This window comes from Ursus arctos, unplaced genomic scaffold (assembly GCF_023065955.2).
Source record: "Ursus arctos isolate Adak ecotype North America unplaced genomic scaffold, UrsArc2.0 scaffold_24, whole genome shotgun sequence".
Lineage (NCBI taxonomy): Eukaryota > Metazoa > Chordata > Mammalia > Carnivora > Ursidae > Ursus > Ursus arctos.
In genome coordinates this window covers 6855104-6878290 of record NW_026622919.1, presented here as the reverse complement: position 1 = coordinate 6878290, position 23187 = coordinate 6855104, and the positions used below count along the sequence as shown (strand labels likewise).

At 56.4% G+C, this 23187-nt stretch overlaps 1 protein-coding gene across 1 annotated transcript in view; it reads left to right on the top strand.

Moving 5' to 3' along the window:
* Nucleotides 1–16461, top strand: part of TTYH2 (tweety family member 2) — a 37160-nt gene extending 20699 nt beyond the window's left edge. Inside the window, 10 exon segments of the mRNA XM_048212382.2 lie at nucleotides 1288–1383; nucleotides 1936–2008; nucleotides 6278–6347; nucleotides 6608–6663; nucleotides 6938–7030; nucleotides 7276–7368; nucleotides 8963–9105; nucleotides 9755–9940; nucleotides 10431–10509; nucleotides 14823–16461. Of these exon segments, the coding sequence (XP_048068339.2) occupies nucleotides 1288–1383; nucleotides 1936–2008; nucleotides 6278–6347; nucleotides 6608–6663; nucleotides 6938–7030; nucleotides 7276–7368; nucleotides 8963–9105; nucleotides 9755–9940; nucleotides 10431–10509; nucleotides 14823–14903 (970 nt within the window). The 3' untranslated portion in view covers nucleotides 14904–16461.
* Nucleotides 16462–23187: the final 6726 nt, after the last annotated feature.

Below are 23187 nucleotides of genomic sequence, written 5' to 3'. Positions count from 1 at the left end.
GGCTCTTGCATCAAGAGAAATCATAATGATCCAAAGACGTTCTTCTTCGAGGCCTTGGAGCAGTCCATTTTGTCTGTCCCGCTGCCTCCTGTGTCCACCAGTCCTGCACCACAGGGCTGCTAGGCAGTGGCTGCTAGGCGAGGCTGGCGCTCAGTTGTAAGCCCCCCCTGCCCCGGGATCCCGTGTGGAAGAGAAGGGAACTCCCGGGGCTTTGGTTGGGATGGGATCCCTGCCTTTGGAATTCAGGCGCGCTGGATTCCTCAGCCATGCTTTGGAGAAGCAGGAACGCAGGGACTTTGAGATCCCTCAATGGCATGCCTTATTAACCTTGGCATTCAGTGAACATTTAACTTTTCACCCAACCCTGAGAAGGTTCCAGCGGTAAAGGTTTGGAAACTGAGGCCCAAAGGAGGGAGACAGCTTGGCAGGGTCTGCCAGCTGGTGTGTGACTGCCTTTGCGGGGAGGGAGGGAGTTTGCAGCAAGGCCTGAGGAGTGAGGGGTGGCCCGGGGCTCCCTTGCCCCACCTGAGCTCCCTGCTGGTCTGGGAATGAGCCCCTCCCCCCCACATGCAGGCACCCCGTGCCCGGCACAAATGTTGCTGAAGGGAACCTACGTGTCCTAAGCAGTGGCTCCCAGGCAGCTGGGAGGGCGAGACGGGGGGCCTCAGGGCGGCCAGGCTGAGCCTTCATCACAGAAGGGGCAGTCTGAGGGGCTCTCTTAGATCTGTGGACGCAAGTGTCAGGCCTGATCTGATGCTAGTGAGCGTTCTCGAAGCAGCGGGAGGGTCCAAAGAGGTGCCTGGGGGAGGCTGCAGAGAGACCACGTAGACCTGCCCTATCCAGCGGGGAGGCTGCAGAGAGACCACGTAGACCTGCCCTATCCAGCGTGCGGCCACTAGCCACACGTGGCAGTGGGATTTAAATGACTCAAAAGCAGCTGAGACGAGACCTAGGTCTCCCCTGTTGCACGAGCCGTATGTCCGCTCTCCCGAGCCACGCGTGGGCAGGGCAGATACAGAGGGCAGTGCAGAGATCTCGAACATGCCTGGCACTGCAGCAAGTTCTCGGCGGCAGTGCTGGTTTAGACCCTCGGCCTGGGTGGGGGAGTGTGACCCCTTTCTTCAGGCAGAATTGGGGGTGCAGCCCTGGGAGCCCCTGAAGAGCCCATCTGCCGTGCACACTGGTTCTTCCCGTCCAGAGCAGGGGGCTGCTGTGTAGGCTTCCCCGCTGGGCACCCAGTGGGGTGACGCCTCCCCCTCCCGTGACCGTCCCTCCCCGTCCACACAGATGGCTTTCCTACCTCCTGCTCTTTATCCTGGACCTGGTCATCTGCCTCGTCGCCTGCCTGGCACTGGCCAGGCGCTCCAGGTGTCTCTTGGCCTCGTGAGTATCCCTGCCTGCGGGCTGGACAGCCAGACAAGTGTGGGGGGTGACAGCGTGACAACGTCACCATCAGAGAAAGACAGGGGCCTGGCCAGGCTTGGAGGGCATGGGGGGGGGGCAGCGGCCCAGAAGCTGCCATCTGACCCCTCCTCAGCCCCCAGCCGAGGGAGACGGAAGCTGCTGACTTACCATCTGGATACCTAGCAAGGACTGGGCTTGCCTCCGTGTGTCCCCACCGTCCCCGGGCCCGACTGCTAAGCAGCTGAAGGAATGTGGCCCAAGCATTAGAGCCTCTGGGGTCTCTAATCAACCCCCCTCATAGCTCGTGCTGTGTCTCTTTGGCCCAGGGCCCCATGCTGCAGGCACTGGGCTCCATACCTCTCGCCCAACAGTCAGCAGGCTGATATGAGGGGCCACTGCAGGAGGGTCAGGGGCAACAGGGGACAGGCTGGTGGCTCGGAGGAAGGCACTGGAGGTTGGTGGGGTGACAGCCCTCACAGGGTTCCCACCTGCCAGCCTGCGCCTGGACCCACTGGCGTGCCTCTCTCCTAGGATGCTGTGCTGTGGGGCGCTGGGCCTGTTCCTCAGCTGGACGTCTCTGGCCGCTGACAGTGCTGCAGCAGTGGTGAGTTGGGGGTGGGGGTGGGGGTGGTCCGACCAGGACCGTCTTTCTGGTGGCACGTGCATGTGTCCTGTCCAGAGCCCCCAGGGCAGGGCCAGCTTCCGGTCTCTGTCCCTAACTAGAATCTCAGAACCGAAAGGGCTTGGATCGTCCGCACCAGCCCCCTTGCCCTTCCTATGGGGACCGAGACCCAGAGAAAGGTAGAGGCTGTAGGGGCGAAGCCGAGATAAGACACCTGATCCCTGATCCCTTTCCCACCCCATTGGCCCATTCCCAGCCGCTGCTTGTAAGGCCGGTGTGAAGAACTAACTGGCTCTGATGGGGATGGGCGGGGTCTAAACGTCAGGCTGGAGAAGCCTCGGGCTTCGGAAGCACCCTCTTTGGCCAGCTTCCCTGGGCATCGGGAATGTGGCTGTGGCATTGAGCTTGCCTTCCGTCCCTTTGCCTTGGAAGCTGCCTGCGTAGGTATGTTTGGTCGTTAATAGACCTAACGCTCAGGCGAGCGGTGCACGAGCCGTGCATTCAGCTGCCTCTGTCTCTGCGGCGCTCGGCCGCGGCAGGTGTCCAAGGATCCAGAAACCAGGAGGCCGTGATGTTCACAATGATGTTCGCTCTTGACATCGTCTCGGTCTGTAGGCAGCTCACCGTGACCCGTGTGAATGGATACCAGGGAGGTGTGGGTGAGTGTGCGTGAGTGAGTGCGTGAGTGAGTGGGGGGGCAGGATTTACCAGGGGATTTCAGGGGACCCCAGACTGATTCAGGCCTGCATCTGTGCTGCCTTAGCTAGTGGGGATAAAAGAACGAACAAGGGCCCCACCTGAAGCCCCCTGCCCAGACTCACACCTCTCGCAGGGACTGGGCGGCTGGCTTGTCCCTCTGGCCTGGGGCAGTCTGCCTCCATGTGCCCACAGGATGGACAGACCCTGGTGCTGCTTGGCTCACAGCAGCCTTTGGCAGAGCTTGTCTGGGAGGGAGATGGGGTGGGTGTCTCCTGTCTCGTTCCCTCCGCCCGCCACACGGTGTCCGCTTTGGGCACGAGGGAGAACTAGACAGGCAGGAGCCTACGTCCCAGGGGCTGGGGCCCCTGCAGCTGCAGGGAAGGGCAGGGTAGGAGGGCCCAGGTCACGCTGCAAAGCATCCTGATGTCATCGGGAGCTGAGCGGCTATGTCGTCCAAGGGAGCGGCTGCCGGCCACAGCCACACGCACAGCTGCCTGGCCGGCGGCCTCCCCTCTGGGGACCAGTGTGAGCACGGGGAAGCTTGCACAAGGCAAGCTTTCGGGGGGCTCTCCTGCCCCTTGCGCAGCCTCTGCCTTCTGGAAGCAGGGGAGGCTTCCAGCTTGCCACCTTGAGCGGCCCTTTGGGAGACAGCTCCCTCCCCGTGGGGGCTTCTCCCTCTCCCCTGGCTTCAGTGTTCAGGGAGCCCAGAGGCGATTTAGTCTCCCAGCTGGGTGCCCTGGGCTGCCAGCGCGCTGGCGAGGAAGGCCATTTCCCTAATTGTTGAGTCAGGCCTGTGTGAGAGAGGGCTGTGCGGGAGCTGAATGCCGCTTTGAGAGGGCTGTGGAGCGTGCTGCATTTTAATGGCAAGTGGGGTGAGGACGAGTGGGGCGGGAGGCAGGCCGGCACAGCCTGTTGTGGGAGCTTTTGTGTGGTCCTGCTGCCCCTGCCCTGGGAGGCCTGCTCCCTTCGAGTGCGAGTGCAGAGGGGCCCGAGGACAGACGCGGAGTCCCTCCCTCCCTCCGCATCCCTCCCCGTCCCTGAGAGAGGACCTCCTCGAGGAAGGAGCTCTGCTCTGAGTAGTAGGAGTTTGCGGAGCTGAGCTCTGGGCTTTGGCCACCCCAGCCGTGCTGCCTACCCGCTTGACTGCCCTGACCGGGTGAGGAGCTGAGGGCAGAGAGGAAAGAAAGCTCCAGAGAAGAAGGAAGGGGACAGTGGAGGCCGGCGACAGTGGGGAGGGGTCATCCAGGCACACTGGGGCAACGGAGCAGAGTGCTCCCTGCAAATCCAGCCACCCAGGGGGAGGCCGGGCCCACCTCACTGAGTCAGGGTGGGGGAGGAGGCAGGTGGCTTCTGGAACTTCCTGCCTGGTCCATGTCCCCCCACCTCGCCCCTTCCCAACGGGAGGCCCCTGGGAAAGTTCTGACGCTCTCCGGACCTCAGTTTCCTCGAGTGTAAAATGGGGAGAAGTGCCGCGCTTGCCCAGAGGACTGTGGGTGGATCAGGTGGGTCGGTTGACCCCGGGAGGCATATAGGGAATGTTCAATAAGCAGCAACTGCATCGGTTTGCCATGCGTTTATGTCGTTATGTGAGGGGCACAGGGGGACACCTTCAGAGGGTCACCAGCTCTCCGGAGCTGCCTCAGCTGGCTGACACTGGGCTTCTCCTCCTGTGCTCAGTGTCCCCTGCCCCTTCCCCCGTCCCCATCCCCACTGTGTGAGTAGTGCACATACAGGCCTTTGTCTCCATGAACAGGAAAGTTCGATCCTCACTGAAGGGTCTGAAGGGCAGACCTGGCCTGAGTGGGGTGGGAGGCAGCATCCCTGGGGGAGCCTCTCTGACAGGGACCTCCTGTCCCTCTTCGGATCCCAAACTTTTTGGGGGGTGACCCAGGCCAAGATGGCAGCCTCCCTCTTTATTTTCCCAAGACCTCCCATTCCCCCACTCAGATCTGGCTCCTCCCTCTTCACCACTGCAGCGACAGGGGGAGGCCTGCTGGTCCTGTGGCTCTGATTTATGCTAATGAATCAGTCTGATTGATGTATGTTAGTGATTTGCATGTAGAGCAATTCTCCCGCGGTCCTGAGCATGTGGTTGTGTGCGTGCGTGTGGATATGCGTGCGTGCGTATACAGATGTGGCTCTGTGGGAGCTCTGGGTCTAGAGGGGCATCTTATTGCCTAACCCCCCATACACACATGTTCCAGACCATAAGCACCATGATACAGCTCGCACCTGTATCTCATGCCGAGAACAGCACGTGGCATCCAGTAGGTGCTAAATAAATATTAATTGACTCAGGGAATGAACGCGTGAAGCTCCAGCGTGGAGCCTGAGGCCGCCGCTCCCAAAAGAGGACGGGGCACCAGCTGTGCTGCAGGGCCCTGGGGAGGGGTCCCCTGCTTGGGGAGCCCCGAGGAACAGGTTGGAGGACCGGAGCTTCCCCTGGCTGTTCTGAAAGATGGGAGGCCTCCTTTACCAGGTGGCCCCCCTGGACCCCCAGGCTGGACCTGAGAAGGGCCTGACTCAGAGGATGGGTCCTTGCTGCCACCAGTCCGAGGGTGGGCTTCTGCTCCCACACAGCTCATAGGCCCTTAGCGGTCACTTCTCCAGGTCATGCTGTGGGGTCCAGGCCCTCCAGCTGGTCAGTAGCAGAGCCCGGAGCCTGTGTCCCCTAACTCGCAGCCCCCCCACTCTTCCCAGTCCCCCAGCTCCTCCTGAGCAGGACGTGTACCCACAAGCTCAGAGATGGATTCAATGCTAGCGTAATTCTTTTGTTGTTGATAGTGGGGTTTTTTAAAGATTTATTTATTTGTCGGAGCTCCCTGCTGAGCAAGGAGCTCCATGCAGGACTTGATCCCAGGACCCTGGGATCATGACCTGAGCCGAAGGCAGTTGCTTCACTGACTGAGCCACCCAGGTGGCCCTAACATAATTCTTTAGGAAGAGAGTGTGGGGGATGCTTCATAGATTGGCACCCTGAAAGCATGTAGGGCTTGATAACAACAAGGCCTAAAATAGAACCGAGATGAACAAAGGCCATGGTGCAGTAACTCCCCGACACGCATGGTGCGGGCGCTGGGGCCCCCGAGGTCCGTCCCAGAAGCAGCATTCAGGAAAAGCGTAAGACAAATAATGAATCATGGAACACTACATCAAAAACTAAGGATATACTGTATGGTGACTAACATAACATAATAAAAATTATTATAAACAAAACAAAACAGAAAAACAAAAAACAAACAAAAAAAGGACTAGCATAAGAGCTAATGCTGCAGAGAGCCTGCCCTCCGCCAGTCACCTTTCCGCGTGTTTGGCGTAGATCAGTCCGCAAGGTGGGTCGTGTTTTTCTCTCCGTGCTGTGAAGGAGGCAGCTGAGCACAGGAGTAAGTCACTTGTCCAAAGTGACAGAGCCTGGAAGGGGCAGAACCAGGATTCCAGCCCAGGGAGGACTGAGCGGAGAGGTCCAAGTGGCTGGGCCTGAGGGCACCAGCTCCACGCAGGGCCCTGGTGTCAGAACTTTCTTCCACCCCTCCCCGTCTCTCCGTGGCTCAGGGCACCGGCGACTTCTGCTCAGCTCCTGACACCTTCATCCTGAATGTCACCGAGGGCCAGATCCGCACAGGTAACGAACCCTCGGGGCCTCGGCTGTCGGAGCGCTCCGGATACTCAGACCAGGCCCACGGCCGGCCGGACCTTTCAGCCCTGTCGTCACCTGCCCCCACCCCCACCCCCAGCCCCCACACTTTAGGTCCGGCTGGACCTCTGGGCCGTCTGTTAGAAGCGCCCTCCTTGGGGAGTTTGAGGACTGGCCTGGCCCCGGAGGGCGGTGAGGGCCTGGTCACTTGTGAGCTCCCGCCTGATGCTGATGCCTTTGCCTTGCAGACGTGACCCGTTACTACCTACACTGTGGTCAGAGCGGAAGCAGCCCCTTCCAGCAGGTACGCCCACCCTGCCCGAGCCCCCTCAGTCAGCTCGCCCCCCCCGGACCCCAAGTCCTGGCACATGTAGGTAGCTGGGTGCTTGTCCCTTCACTGGGAGGCCCACGCTGCTAGTCTGGGGACCACACTCGGAGTAGCAGGAAGCAAGAGGACTGTGCAGCGCTCAGAAAGCCCAAGAGACGCGGGGCAGGGCGGGAATCAGGGCAGGGCTGCGGGGGAGCAGCTCCCGTGGGAAGCGGAGCCTCAAGGCCGGGCTGCGGTCTCTCCCGGCCAGGCGCTGACCATCTTCCAGCGCTCGCTCACCACCATGCAGCTCCAGGTGGCCGGCCTGCTGCAGTTCGCCGTGCCCCTCTTCCCCACGGCCGAGGTAAGGCGGCTGCCTCCCACAGCATCTGTGCTGGAAGAGGGGGCGCCCCAGCTGGACCCTGACATCCCTCCCCCTGCCCGCACCTCACCCCTCCTGAACCCCGGGGCTTCACAGAGCCGGGCTGTGGAGCGCGCTCCCTGGCCTCTTTGCACACGCTGCTGCCTGTGGTTTTAGCCACAAGCCCTCCCCCGCCGTTCACTGTCGGCCTCTCGGCCTCTCTGCGTGTTTGCCTCTTGCTGCTTCAGAAGGACCTGCTCGGAATCCAGCTCCTGCTAAACTCGTCGGAGTCCGGCCTCCACCAGCTGACAGCCATGCTGGATTGCCGAGGGCTGCACAAGGTGCCGGCGTGGGCCTGGGTGGCAAGCGGGACGGGGGTGGTGGGGGTCGGGGGGCACCCCGGCAGGCCACACTTTCCCAGAGAGCAGCCAGTAGGGGCTAGGAGAGTGACTGTCGGGGCTCCCTCTGGGCCCCGGCATGACGTTGAAGCCGGACAACAGGAAGGCGGAACGGGTGTCTGGCTTCTTGATTCTCCCAAGTAGCTAAGACAGGGAGAGTCAGTGAAAGGTAGCAGGGGATGGGGGCTGGGATAGGAGGATTGGATCAGGTTAGCTCTAGAACACTGAGGGAGACCCTGACCTACATGAAGGAGGCTATTTTCCAGTGTCCAGACTCCCGGCCATCTGGTCAACCCGTCCATCTCCCTGGCTGCGAGTGGACATCCCCTGCTCATTGCCAGGGTCACCTCTCCAAGAACTTGGAATACCAGACAGCCTCAAATGCAGGGAACATTCTGGAAATATGTGCGCCCCCCTCCCCCCAAGCAGTAAGCCAGTGCACGTGGACACTTCTCACAGCCCATGCGGATTTAGCACGAAGGGTCGTAGGATGATCCCGGCTGCCATTTGTTGAGAACAAGTGTTCACCTTGTTCTGTGCAGTTCATATTAGGTGTCGCTGTTAATATTGTGAAATACATGTTATTTCCCAGGCAGTTTTATAGGTAAGGAAACTGTGTGCACGTGTGGGTGGGTGGATGGATGGATGGATGGATGGATGGATAGATAGATAGGTAGATAGATAGATAGATAGATAGGTATAGATCTATGAAGTGGCTCACTGAAGGTTCCAGAGCCCTCAAGTCAAGGGCTTCGGACCCTGGCACTCTGACTTCGGAGCCAAGAACACGTACCCTCGCTCCCTCCGCACCACCCACATCCAATCCTTCGGCAAATCCTAGCGTCTAGACTCTCAAATGTATCCTGAATCCGTCCACTTCTCTTTCTTTCCCCCACCTCTACCATGATCCGAGCACCACCCCGCTCCCCTGGGTGACAGCCATGGCCTCCTGACTGCCCCCCCTTCTCTTGCCCCTTAACCTCCCATGACCTTTCATTCACAGCAGCCACAGTGGTCTTTGGAAAAGCCAGCTGGGTCACATCCCTTCCATCATATCCCATCACCTTCTGATCAAATGCAAACTCCTCACGTGCCTGCAAGGCCCGAGGCCTAGCGTGGCCTGCCACCACTCCCTCCTGTCTCCTGCAGCCTTTTTTCTCTCCTGAACATGCCCCGCTTGTCCCCTTCCCTCATCTGCGCAAGGCACAACCCACTCCTTCTTGCCATGCTGGTCTTAGGGTAAGTGCCCCTGCGTCTGGCTTCCCCACCCCGCAGCTGTGTCTGTCTCGCTCAGAGCTGACCCTCGCGTGCCTAGCACACAGTAGATGGTCAGCACCTGCTTATGGAGTGAACCCAAGAACCCCTTCTGTTGGGCCCAAGAGTGTGGACCCTTCATGGGCCGTACAAAGTGCTCGGGGTGGGGAAAGGTAGGCGATCCCCAGCCCTGGCCTGGGGAGATGAGCCGCCGGAGACCCGCTCGGACCCCAGGCTGTGCCCCGACTTGCCTTCCAGCCACGTGTCCCTCCTCCTCCTGCAGGACTACCTGGACGCCCTTGCTGGCGTCTGCTACGATGGCATCGAGGGGTTGCTCTACCTCGGCCTCTTCTCCCTCCTGGCTGCCCTGGCCTTCTCCACCATGATCTGCGCGGGGCCGAGGGCCTGGAAGCACTTTACTACCAGGTGGGCTGCCCGGGGGCTTCCTGGAAGAGCTTGCAGGAAGCTCTGCTCTGAGACTGAGCCCAGGGGTGACAATCTGGGATGAACGATGGCAGCAGGGGGCACGGGTATTCAGCCCCAAGAGGCTGGATGGATTGCTGCAGAAGCTTCCCTGAGAGTCCAGATAGGCTCCCAAAAGGAGGTTCCAAGGGGCGTTGCTGAGGATGGTGACAGTGTCATACCACAACCGGGCATCTCTTGCTTGTCCTCTCTTCCTCTGCAGGACTTTGTGGTGTGAGATAAGGAGGGCTCTGGGTGCTGGAGGGGCACCCCCAGAATACCAAGGATAGGTTGTAGCACTGTTAGTGGGGCACCTGCATTCTCTATGAGGACGTAGAGATGAGATGGTGTTTCAATGCCTATGGATAGACCAGACAAAAGGAAGCAGAGCAGGGAGGGTCATTGTGATGGGGTCAGCACGGTGGGCTGCCTGGAGGAGGTGGGCATGAAGTTGGGAACTGGTGGAGTGATCTGAGTGAGACAGGGCAGAGGAACCTGAAGGGGACCCATGTGGCCAGAGAGTCCTGGGAGCAAAGACTGGGAAGCAGGCCAGGATCCCGCTGCCTCCGAGCCTCGGCCCTCACAGCCGACTCTGTCCTGTGTGTGGTTCTAGGGACAGAGACTATGATGACATCGACAGCGATGACCCTTTCAACCCCCAGGCCCGACGCATCGCCGCTCACAACCCGCCCCGGGGGCAGCTCCGCAGCTTCTGTAGCTACAGCAGTGGCCTGGGCAGCCAGACCAGCCTGCAGCCCCCGGCTCAGACCATCTCCAACGCCCCGGTCTCCGAGTACATGTACGGCGGGGCTCCCCGGGTCTGCCCCCACCTGCCCCCTCCCAGGGAGCTAGATCCAAGGACAGAATGTTAGGGTCCAGAGAGCCGGGTTGGGAGGAAGGCATCAAAGGCCAGCAGTGATCCCCCCACTGCAGCCCCAGGGCACCTGGGGGGAAGGCCTCTGGGGTGCATCTAGCCACCCCATCACCTCTGCTGGAGGAAGAACCCCTGTAGATGCCAAGCCTTTCACCACAGACCCTCAGGGCAGATCGCAGGGCCCAGGAGCTGCATTTCTCCAGCCCACACTGGCCCCTCGCCCCCCAGCGGCTGCTTCCCCCCCCCCCCCCGGGCCTCCCCGAGCGCTCTTTCCCTGATAATTCCTACCCATACTCCCTCCGTGGCCCGTGTGCATCCCCCGGCTCGCACATACACACCCCCGGGCCCCTCCTTTAGAAACCCGAGCACCCCACCCCCAGGCCTCCCCCTGCTGAGCTCTCCCCTCCGCCCGCAGGAACCAGGCCATGCTCTTCGGTGGGAACCCACGCTATGAGAACGTGCCCCTCATCGGAAGAGGCTCCCCTCCTCCCACGGTAACCTGGGCTCTCCGGGCAAAATCACAGCTGTGGCCCTTGTAGAGAAATGATTAAAGATAAGACCTCCTGCCAATCCGGTGACTCCGCTCCACAAAGGGAGAAAAAGATGAAACAGTTTAGTTATGGGACCAGACTGCCACGCACAGCACAGGCAGTCCGCTGAAGACACTGCAGAGACAGAAAGCTCGCCCTCACCCCAGGGCAGCCTGCCCCCAAGCAAGACTCCACAGCACCTTTGTCACACCAGGCCATCCTAAGTACCTGCTGATTAGGGTGGCCATCAGTGTCCCTAATTGCCACAGTGATAGGGGCAGTCCTCCTCAATGCTTACCTTCCAATGACATGCCTCCCAGACCCTTAAGAAAACATTCCTGGATTGTAAAGCTGGCAAGAGCCCGATTTAGCCTTTAAAAAGGTTTATATACATCTCAAAGGGACCGAGAAATAATTTACAGTAATAAGTTTGCTAAACGAAATATTCTAAGAAGAGAGCGTCCCTTTTTGCTCCAGAGAAATTGTTAGGTTCTCGATGGCGTTACCCCTTCACCCTGGGCTGCAACATGGAGCCCCTGTGGTGGCTGGGACATCAGCCTCCCTCAAGCCTGCCCGGCTCTTGCCGTCCCTAGGAACGTGCCCACGCCCACCTGCAGCCAGGGAATCGGGACGCTGCGTTGGGTCAGGAGCCGGTGGCGTGAGGGGGCGGCATTGGAGAGAAAAGGCTCTGTCCTGTCGCAGGGGACAGGACTGCAAGTAGAGACAGTAGAATGTGGACACAGACTCCCGTGCCAAATGCCTGGGTTCACACCCAGCTCGTGGCTTAGTACCTCTGTGACCTTGGACAAGCGCTTCGCCTCTGTGTGCCTCAGTTTCCCCACCTGTGGAATGGGGATGGTAAGAGCACACACCTCACGATGGTGGCGAGCGTTGGAATCTTGGTCGCTGTAAACGGGGGGAGGCCGCTGGTACTCTAAGAGGGAGATGCTGATTTTACCCCCTTCGTCCTTCTGCCCACCTTCTCCACAAGCTACGGTATTTATATGAAATGGGCATGGGGTGGGGGTGGAAAACAAGGTCGGACGTCTGCGGTGGGGATGGGTACGCAACAGAGTTCTGGAGCCAGGTGTCTGTCGGGGGGGGCGCCCTGCCTCCCCCTGGCTGGACAAGGCGTTTGAATTTGGGGGTTTGGAAGGGGCCGTCCGGCTGCTGCACTAGAAGGGCTGGACTCCAGGACACGGGGTCAGTGACACATGCCTGGGCCCCGAGAACCAGGCACACAAATCCAGTGAGTCAGCGCCGAACACATGTGGTGCTCCCGGGAAAGAGGCGGAGACCCAGCCTCTGTCATCAGCAGGTGCGCAACCTGCAGGGGGGGCTCAGGCAGGTGGCCTTCGAGCCACACCTTTGAGCGGGTTCCCAGTCAAGGGCAGTTTGGCCCCCAGGTGACCCTTGGCCTGTCTGTAGGCATTTTTGGTTGTCACAATTGGGGGGCCGGTGCTACGGGCATCTAGTGGATGGGGGCCAGGGCCAGGGGCTCAGCATCCTACCGCACACAGGACAGCCTGACCAGAAAGAATAATCCAGCCCCAAATGTCCTCAGCGCCGTGGTTGAGAGCCCCTGCTCTGACCAGCCCCCCATCTTTCCCGCCATGATCCCACCTTACTGTTTTTGCCCAGAGCACCTCACGTGCTATCTTACACACAGCCCGAGACCCAGGACTAGCCCTTGCTTCCTGGGGTCCTCAGGAAGGGACAGGGGGCTGGTCGGAGCTGGCAGTTCTCAGTAGGTACCTCTTAAATCCCAACTTGACTTTCTCTACCCAGAAGCCTCCTGGATTCCTTTTCCTCCCCCCAGCTGCTATAGACCCAGGAATGCAGATTGATTTTAAAAATCTGAGCAAAACATAATTAGGGGGAAATCTGCTGTGAATGAGGAATTACTCCGTGCACAGTGATGCCAAGTAAAAATGATTTTTGGATTACCGTCTGTTCTGAAAGATCCAGGCCACTCTCTCTGCCATTAGCAGCGATCATCGAGAGCTGGCCTTATCTGCAAGGCTCAAGGACAGAGGTCACTTTCCTCCCTGGAGTTAGGACCTGCTCAGGGACTCTCATGGCTTTGGCCAAGTTGGCTGCCCTGCCCCACCCAGCTCTACCTACCCTGGGGTGGACCCCCCCCACCTCCTGCCGTGCAAGGGGCACGAAGAGGCATCGGTGGATGCTGCTGACCAAGGAACCCCCAGCATAAGCGTGCAGACTTCCACCCCAACAACAGCACGGCTGGCCACTCCCTGCTGTCCCCCTGCGCCTGCTCTAAACATTCATCGGTACTGGGCAAGTGGCAAGTGTGACGATTGGATGGATCCCTCCCTCTGCCAGCCCCGTTTCTGGGACAGACACGGGGATTTCACTCCAGGGGCTGATAGCAAGCAAGGCAGTCAGAATGAACGGCCTGTTCCATTGGCTGGAAACGTGCCTTCGCCCAGGTCTACTTTCGAGGAACCCCTCGTGTCCACTCCAGCACCATGTCCTAGACTTGATGGACAAAAATGACCCGGGCAGTTGTTAAAAATACCAGCACCAGGACTTCACTCCAGAACCCCCGAAGTGGATGATGCCAGGAAGGCTCCTGGGAAGTTCTAAGTGTATCAAGCAGCCAGAGGACCCTCCTCATCAAGGACGTTTGGAAATAGCGCTTCAAGGAGATGCTCCACGCGGGTGTGCATCAGAATCACCTGGAGGACTTGTTGCAACACAGGCCACCCCCCGCCCCATTTGTGACTCGGGGAAATCTGGGGTGGGGCCCGGGGCTTTGCATTTCTCACGTGTTCACAAGCAAAGCAGAGGCTACAGGTCTGGGAAGCCCCGTGGAGAACCAGGCTTCCTCACCCGCCACACTATGGTGGGCCAGGTCATACTGGAGGAGGGGCCTGTCCTGGGCTCCCTGGGATGTTTAGCTGTATCCCTGGCCTCTACCCCCTTGATAACACCCCCCCCCTGCTCCCTGCTCCCCAGTTGTGATAACCACAAATGCCTTCAGACATGGCCAAATGTCCCTTGGGGACAAAATCACGCCTGGTTAAGAACCGCTGGGTTAAAGAGTGCCAGCAACCATCTCCACCCCTGAGCGCCCACTGGCTGGGAGCATGTGTTCCCCCTCTGGTATAAACGGCCTGGACCTGAACCCCCCCCAAACCTTCCCTGGAGCCAGGAGACACTTAGGGTCCTGCTGACCCCGCTGCTCCATGTCAGCAGACCAGCAGCATCCGGAGCCCGTTCAAATGCAGAAGCAGGGACGCGTGGGGGGCTCAGATGGTTAAGCGTCTGCCTTCGGCTCAGGTCATGATTCCAGGGTCCTGGGATCAAGCCCCACATCGGGTTCCCTGCTCGGTGGGGAGCCTGCTTCTCCCTCTCCCTCTACCGCTTGTGCTCTCTCGCTCTCTCTGGTAAATAAATATATAAGATCTTTAAAAAGAGAGAGAGAGAGAGAGAAATGTAGAAGCAGGTCCTGGGATATGAGATGTGGTGATGTGGGGAGCCCTATCTCCCTCCAAAGCAGCAGCTGGCTAACATCTGTCGAGAACTTGGCGTTAGGTCACTGTTTCTCCGACTTGGCTGCATTTGGAAGAGCTTTAAAACAATGCTGGTGGCACTTCAAGATGCTGAATTTTATGTGATGTGGGTTTTACCCCAATGGAAAAAAAAATACTGGTGGGAATGGCCTGGGCATCAGGATTTTTTTAGACTCCCAGGTGTCTGTAATGCACAGCCAAGTTTGAGAACCGCCGTGTGAGGGGTGTCACCTGTCTGATAGCATTCCATCCTTCCACTGTGACTGCTGAGGGCTCCCGGGTCCCTCCTGTGGATGGGGAAACAGAGGCTCACAGAAGTTGGAGAGCCTCAGCCCAGGTCATGGGATGTAAGCTGCATTACTGGGATTTGAACGAGGGTCTCTGAATCTAGGGCCCTGTGCCGTCAGCCCACTCACGAGTGCACTGGTGCACCGTGACGCTGTCCCCGGCGTCGGTGTGCCCTGGAGGGGTCGCAGCAGTCATAGCAGGGGGAAGGTGGCTGGTCTGTGTGTGCATCTTGCATTTGAGGCTGGGAGCCAGGCGTCCTGATGGCCCCAGGGCTGGAGGCATCACCAGTGACAAAGCCTGCCCAAGCCCCTCTAGCGTCTCCACAATGCCTGTGACAAAAACTGGCCCCGCTCCCACTCCCCGAGAAGCTCGCGCACCTTTGCGAGCACAGCGTCTGGTTTAGCTGTACCGTGTGACCCTGTTCTGACCGTACCCTCCCCCTGTCTCCCACAGTATTCTCCCAGCATGAGGGCCACCTACCTGTCCGTGGCGGATGAACATCTGAGACACTACGGGAATGAGTTTCCAGCCTAACACACTCGCCGCAAAGGTTCCTGCCTCCTTGATCCGTTTTGATTTTTAACGAATGCCAACACAAGCTGCGTTTCTTTACTAGAAACCAAAGGCGTCTGGAGGCTGGGTGCAGGACTACGGGATCGGCGGGCTGCTATGCCTGCAGACGGCATCAGGGAGAATCAGCCTGAGCTCGGCTGAGATTTCCTGACCCAAGGCCCAGGCAGACAGAAGACCCGTGACTCGGGCCAGCCTCTCCCTCTTCTGCCCTCCTGTCCACGCCGGCAACGCGCCCGGGTGCTCGGCCGCGCCAAAGGTGTTGGAGAGCCGTGCAGGGGGTGGCTCCAGGGCTGGGAGAGCCACAGCCACATCCCCGGCAGGCTTCCGCAGGGGGACCCGGTGGGAGTGTGGGTGACAGTCCACCCACCATCTGCCACTCTCCCCTGCCTCTCTCCTCCATTCCAGAATCGATGCTGTGTTTGTTCACGACAGATAGGGACAGTCTCAGGTATTAATAGACACTTTGAAAGCGACACTAACTCTTGCCCCACCCCCACCCCCAGTGTTTTCAACATTTTGATTATCCAAAGATTTGCAACTCCTAGCACATCCAGTTTCTACAAGGGATTTGGGGCTCGTTCCTTACGCCTGGGTTGCGTACCGTTCTTCTGCAGGTTTTGCTGGCGTCAGCCAGTTCTTTGAAGATCTGGAGGAAGGGAGGATTTTTAAACAAAGTCAGTAAGACCTGCTGTCCCAGGCTGCTGCTTGACGGGGATGTGGCTTCATCCCATTCAAGGAGGGAGGCCCTTTAAGACAGAAGAGAAGCTAAAAGGGACAGCTGAACGCACTCCCCTGTTCTGGGGACTGCCCAGGTGAACCTCCCCTCCCTTTTGTCTTCAAGCAAGTTTGTCTTAAAGGTTTTAGCCAAGTGGGACGGTCACGTCTTGACCTGAGACAGGCCTCTTCCCTCATCCCCCCCCAACCCTGTACCCATCTCGTTGTCCTGGGCCCCTGAGCTGCCCCTGCTCCGTGAGAAGGAGCTCGTTGGCCAGGAGGGAATAATGACCCACCATCCTGCCTGCTGAGAATCCAGGCTTAGGGTCTCTGGTGCTTCTAGTCTCCTGTCAACTCAGAGGGCACAACACTGACGCCCCCGCAGCCTTGCACACCCAAAGCCAGGGACACGGGGTGACCTGGCTGGGAACAAGGGCTCCATTTCCATCTTCGATGAGCCACTTTCCCATCAGAACGCCGACAGCAGGGCGGCTCTCAGCACCCAGCCAAGCCTCTGTGACAGAACAGGGCCCCAGGGCAGCCCGGACTCTTGCCTCACCTGCTTTAACCTAGAAGTACCGTGTACCATAAACATGTCTGTGTATGGTCACGTCGCATGCAGATAGGAACCCCGCGACGTCAAGATGTTGCTTCTTAACATTTGGCTGTTGGCAACTGTAGCGTTTTTAATGCATGTAAACTAAACTAGAATCCTTTGGGTGGTTCCTGAAGGAGCCAGGTGGGCTCGCCTCTGCTCAACACATGCGGGCCCTCGCCTGGGGAGAAATAAACTACTTGTACTAAATCGCGTGCTCCGTCTAACTTCGTCCACCGCGGCCGTAACGAGGGTGCCGCACGCTCCCTGCCGGCTGGGTCACGGGCGGGAGGGCTTCTCCGCGGATCTCAGTGATTTAGGGCAAGGACTAAAAGACAGGCCTTGGCGCAAGTGGCAGAGCCCAGGTGTCTCACCCAGAGCCCAAGCCAGGTTCCTCTGGACAATTCTGTGGGGTTCGGGCGGCAGTCACGTGGCAGGCCACGTTCCCCAGGTGGGGCTGACGGCTACCCCAGCTTTGCGCTCTGTACCTAAACCCTGTCTCCATGGGGCGCCTCTCCGGGCAGGGGCACCCGAGACGCTCTGTGCCTGTGGTCCTTCGCCCTGTTAACTTTAACAGGGTGCGGCAGCCTAGGCTCCCAGAATGGACCATGTTTCCAGGAACTTCCTGAAGGAAGCAGCTCCTGGATCCTTTGGGAGCACTTGAGGCTTGATACAGAGGGCGGTACAGCGGAACATGCCAGGGTCAGAGCTGCTCACCCCTCAAAGCCGAGCATCAGAATGAGGGTATTTCTGAAGTAGTGATGTTCCCCCCAACCCCACCTGGCAGCACAGGCGCCTTTCTCCCTCATCTCAGGAGACCGAGAGCAGTGGGAAAAAGGCTTGGAGCCATGCAGAAACCAATCTGATTTTTTCTTTAAGATCTGTCTATTTATTGTAGAGGAGAGAAGGGGCAGAGAGAGAAGGAGAGAGAAAGAGAATCTCAAGCAGAGCCCCCTCTCCGCCTCCTAGAGTGCAGAGCCTGACGTGGGGCTCGATCTTAGGACCTGAGCCAAAATCAACAGCCAGACAGATGCTCAACCAACTGAGCCACCCAGGCGCCTCCCCCTCCAAATCTGATTTTCTGAAAGGTAATTGCATTTCAATACTCAAATGAGATTCACTTCGGGGGCATTCGTTGTCTTTAGGATCTGCAGAGAAAACCGAGTTGTAGGTGGGCCCTGCGTGAAATAGGAAGGAGGCCACGTGGGAGCGCGCACAAGCTCGAGGGCGGTGTGGGTCCCACGCGTGTCATCCCGAGGCCTGCGTTCCCGTCTTGGGTGCACCAGTCTCTCACCCGAGGGAAAGGAGGGGGGGAATAGGCCTTTCTGCCAAACGTGCAGTCGTCCACCTGCCGGTCTTACCGTGTCTGAACGTCTCTGAACAGCCTCGACCCCAGACCCAGGAACCCACTCCCAGGGGCAAAGTAATGAACTCCATCAGGCCCCCTCTGTAAGCAGCAGAGCCTCTGCCAGGAACAGGGGCGTGTGTCTGAGGCTGTCATTCAGGGCCACCTCAGCCATGTGGGGCAGTGACAGAGTGGTCCCCGCTCCCAAGCTGACTCATCTCCAGTGGTCCTAAACTATGCTGTGCTGTGCATTTTCCCTCTTCCAAAGCTTCAAGGCCTCATATTTCAAAGCAGCAGGGGCAATACCGCTGCCTCTTGGCTCTAAGCTGCTGATGTGGCAACACTCGAGGGGCCCTGTGCGCCCACGGACAGATACACCCAGATCAGGAGCCTTTACCTTCCTTTCTTCTCCCTTTCAAATTTCTACTTTCCACCTTCAAAAATGCATTGATTGCTTAGCACAGGGGCCAGCAAACCACTGCCTGTGAGCCTCGTCTGACCTGCTGCCTTGTATGGCCGCTGAGTATAGCTTTTATATTCTTTAATGGATTTTTAAAAAATCAAATATTTGTAACTGACTTTGACAGTAGAGAATACTAACTCTGAACCTCAGTTAAATAAAGTGTTGCCCCCCCAAAGAATTCCATTCTTCTCAGTAATAGACCTGTACAACAGAAAAATTATATAATATTCAAAATATAATATTTTGAATTTTGTTAATCAAAAATGTGTGGGGATTGTTTTCTCCCTTATCATATAAGTAGCTACAAAATGTCTTTGATTTTCTTCTTAACATGGAGCCTAAAATATTTACTATCTCTTGTAATTTATAGTTTGCTGGCCCGTGGCCTGGCGCATCACCTTCTCTAAATTCTGGGACTACGGAAACATCTAAGACGATTGTGGCCCTTGACTTGATAGAGTTTACAAAGAGGCAAGGCTTCCTGGTTCATACATGGTGCCTCGTCTCTGTGTTCTCACATGGTGGAAGGGGCTAGGGAGTTCCGTGGGGTCTCTTTTATAAGAACACTAATCCCATTCACAACAGCTCCATCCTCATGACTAATCACCTCCCAAAGGCCCCACCTCTGAACACTATCACCTCGAGCATTAGGATTTCAACATATAAATTTGAGGAGGACATAAACATTCCAACCACGGCAGGGGCATATGGGAACTCTTTGTACCATCTTTACAGCTTCTCTGTAAATCAAAACTAACAGTGAACAATCTGAAAAGGAAATTCAAAAGAATTATTCTATTTACAATAGTCTCCCAAAAACCTCTTATGAGTTAACCAAAGACACAAAAGTCTTGTACAATGAAATCCACAAAACATTGCTGAAAGAAATTAGAGAAGTAAATAAATGGAAAGACATCCATGTTCATGGATTGGGAGAGTTAATATCGTTAAGATGTCAATGCTACCCAAGGTGATCTATAGATCCAACACATCCCCTATTGAAAAATACCATTTTTTGCAGAAATAGAAAAAACCCATCATAAAATCGATATGGAATCTCCTTGGGCCCCAAATAGGTAAAAGAATCTTGAAAAAGAAGAACACACCTGGAGGACTCAAACTTCCGATTTCAAAACTTACTACAAAGCCACAATAATTAAAAGAGAGTAATGCTGGGGCGCCTGGGTGGCACAGCGGTTAAGCGTCTGGCTTCGGTTCAGGGTGTGATCCCGGCATTATGGGATCAAGCCCCACATCAGGCTCCTCTGCTATGAGCCTGCCTCTTCCTCTCCCACTCCCCCTGCTTGTGTTCCCTCTCTCGCTGGCTGTCTCTATCTCTGTCAAATAAATAAATAAAATCTTAAAAAAAAAAGAGAGAGAGTAATGCTGACATGACATCAGACATAGAGACCAATGGAGTAAAACAGAGTCCAGAAATAAACCGTCACATGCATGGTCAAATGATTTTCGACAAGAGGGTCAAGACCATTCAATGGGGAAAGGGCAGTCTTTTCAACAAATGGTGCTGGAAAAACTGGATATCCACACGGAAAAGAGTTAAGTTGGTCCCTTACCTAATAGGAAATACAAAAAATAACTGAAAATGCACAAAGACCTTAATGTAGGACCTAAAGCTATGAATCCCTTAGAAGAAAGCATAGGGTAAAATCTTCACTACATTGGATTTGGCAATGATTTCTGGAGCTTGACCCTAAAGGCACAGACAAAGAAAAAATAGACAAGTTGGATTCATGAAAATGGTTAAATTGGCATCAAAACTCACTGACAGAGCAAAAAGACAAACCACAAAATGGAAGAAAATATTGCAAATCATGTATCTGATAAAGGATTAATATTCAGAACCTATAGAGAACTCAACAATAACAAAATAAAACTTGATTCAAAACTGGACGAAGGACTTGAGTAGACGTCTCCAAAGAAGACATACAGATGGCCAACAAGCACGTGAAAAGATGCTCACCATCACTCATCGCTGGGGAAATGCAAATCAAAGCTATGGCGAAACATCGGCTCACATCCATTAAGAGGGCTACTATCGAAAAACAGAAAAGAACAACGGTTGGAAAGGATGTGAACAAATTGGAACCCCTCTGCGGTATCGGTGGGAAGGCAAAAAGGGGCAGCTGCTGTAGAAAACAGTATGGGGGCTCTTCAAAAAATGAAAACTCAAGAAATTCTATGAAGTCAATAGAATTACCATAGAATTCAGCAATTCTACTTCCCAAAAGAATCGAAAGCAGTCTCGAAGAGATGTTTGTACATCCATGTTCCCCACACCATTATTCACAATCATAAAAAGTGGAAACAACCCTAGTGTCCATCAGTGGACGAGTGAATAAACAAAACGCCATCTACACGGACAATGGAATGTTGTTCGGTCTAAAAAGGAAGCAAATTCTGACACAGGCTACCACACGGATGAACCTTGAAGACATTACGTTACGTGAAATAAGCCAGTCACAAAAAGACAATGTGTGATTCCCCTTATATGAGGTATGAAGCGTAGTCAAAATCATAGAGGCAGAAAGAAGGACTGTGGGTGCCAGGAGCTGGGGGAGGGGCAAATGAGGAGTTATTGTTTAATGGGTATAGAGTTTCAGTTATGCAAGACGGAAAAGTTCTGGAGATGGATGGTGGTGATGGCAGCACAGCAGTGTGAATATACTTCATGCCACTGACCTGGGCTCTTAAATAAGGTTACGGCGATTGATTGTGTGTTATGTGTATTTTACCACAATAGAAAAGAATTGGAAAAAGAATAGGAGGGGGTGGACAGCAGTGCAATGGATCGTGGCCTGGCCTGGGGGATGGCCAGGGCCGGGGGCTGCTCTCAGCAAAGAGTCTCAGTAGCCAGTTCCCCTGTGGTTGGGCAGAGATCAGAGAGACACTAGAAACTGTTTTTATCCGGATGCCTGGGCATACTCCTAATTATATGACCTCATGCTGGCTTCCCAGGGCAGCTGACATGGGCCTGCCCAAGGGTGATGGCTGTTTTGCCAGAGAACAGAGCTGCCCAAGGCCGTTGCAAGCATGCAGGCCTTGTGAGAGCAGGTGGGGGTGGGGAACCTGTGAGGAATCACGGCAATAGTACGAGAAAGGTAGCTGAAGGATTCCTTCAACTTTTCCCGCTTCCCCGTTCTTCCCTACCCACTGCCCCACGTCCCCACCCGGGGAATAATGTGTGCGTGGAGGGTCTTCGCTTTCCAGGGCTCGGGGGAGGGGGAGGAGGATATCTATGTTTCTAGTCCCAACCAGCCAATGCTTCCCTGGGGAGCCGATCTCTTTCTTCTGGACGCTTTGTTTGGGTCTGATTCGCCTCTGACTGCACAGAGCCAGTTCCGTGGGGCTTTCAGACCCTCCTGCACCCAGCCCCCATCTCCCCGCTCAGCACCCACCCCAGGAGAGCCCTTTGCTTAGAGGCACTGGTGGGAGCTTGAGCCAAGGGGGGTTGTTGGTGGCAGCCGTCACTTTGGGGCTTGTTAGTATGGTTGCACAAAGTGCCATCTTGGGGATTTTGTTGTACCTGGCCAGTTAAAGGCAGATGGGTAGCAGTGAAGACCCATTAATGGAGAAGTTGGGGAACCAGAGTGGGGGAACGTTTGCTTTCTTCCCGTAATTTTACAGCTCCAAAAACCCACGGGAAGCTGTCCAGGTGCCTTCGCCTGCCTCTCAGGACGCCCCCACCAACTGGCCCCAGCTGACCTTTGCAAATTCCTCTCTCATTTCCTCCCCTACAGGGACTGTCAGCTCCTGCCACCATGATCCATCCACCTCCCCAAAATGTCTTTTTCCATCGCAACCACCCCTCCCTCGCACACTCCATGCCCTCCCCCCACTCTGGAATGCTCTCCCCGCTCCTTCCCCTGCAACTCATCACCATTTTTCAGGACCAGTCTCAACCCCCAATCCCACTTTTTGGCTGACACGTCCCCTGCCTACCCCAGTCCAGATCTTCAGCGCCCATCCCTGAACTTGGTTAGCCTGCTGCCCTGAGGTGGGAAGTCCGGGGCTAGCTTATGTTTGGTGCAGACGCTGCCATCAGCACGAGCCTGGGCACTCGGCCTGTTGTCTCAGTCGGGCCTCCCAATTTTGTCACTGTCCCCCCACTTTGTAGATGAACAAGGTTGAGTCTTAGAAAAAGAAAGTACCTCTCCCAAGGTCATATGATTAGTAAATGGCCCAGCCAGGATTCAAACCCAAGTGCACTAGCCCCCAACCCCCTGCGTCCAGCTTATATTATCTTGCTTCATTGCTTTGACCCAAGGAAGAACTTCGTTTTATTCATTCATGCATCCAGTGAACACTTAATACATGGTTACAATGTGCCAACCACCAGCCAAGCTGTGGAAACACCCAGCCCCTGCTGTCCAGGAGTGTCTATCCTGGTTGTGCAGTCAGGCGTGGTTCTTACGCAATGTGCAGGGGATATGGTAGCACAGGGGAGACTGGGGGTTTTAATTCCCATTGAGTGGGAGAGAAACCCGAAGGAAGGAGCAGTAAGACAACCTGCCAGACCACAGGCAAAGAAATAGCAGAGCGGGCATCACCACCCAGGGCGCAGGACTTCCGAGGCGCTGACTACAATAATTTGCATTTTCTCAGGATCTTGCCCAACACATTTTTGTAGACTTGGACAAGCACCTTGGCAGAGATCCCACAAACGTTTATTAGCACCGGTGTTTGACTCATTTGGTAAAATTTTCTCCTAACTCTGGGGACCTCCACCAGATGCTGCGGCATGGGCGGTCACGTGCTCCGGGGCGCCCTCCGGCCCGCCCCGCGTCCTGGCCCGGCCAGGGTTGCTAGGCAACAGGTAAACTCCGCGAGTCTGAGCCGTTTGAGAAGAGCTGGCGGTAGGGGCCCCGGGCTCAGGTGCTTCCCTTGCGGCCCGGCGGTGGTGACAGGAGAGGACCGAGGGTAAGGGCGCGGGCCGGGAGGAGTCGGAGGCTGAAGAGGAGAGGAGAGTGAAACCGCCGAGGGTAATAATCAGCGACGGTTCAAGAAGCTTCTCGTGGGGGCCGCCTTCTGGGATAGCTCAGCCAGACGATGGGTGTCTGGTGTCCCCGCCCTATCCGTGCTGCTGCCCTCAGTACTCCCGAGTCACAGG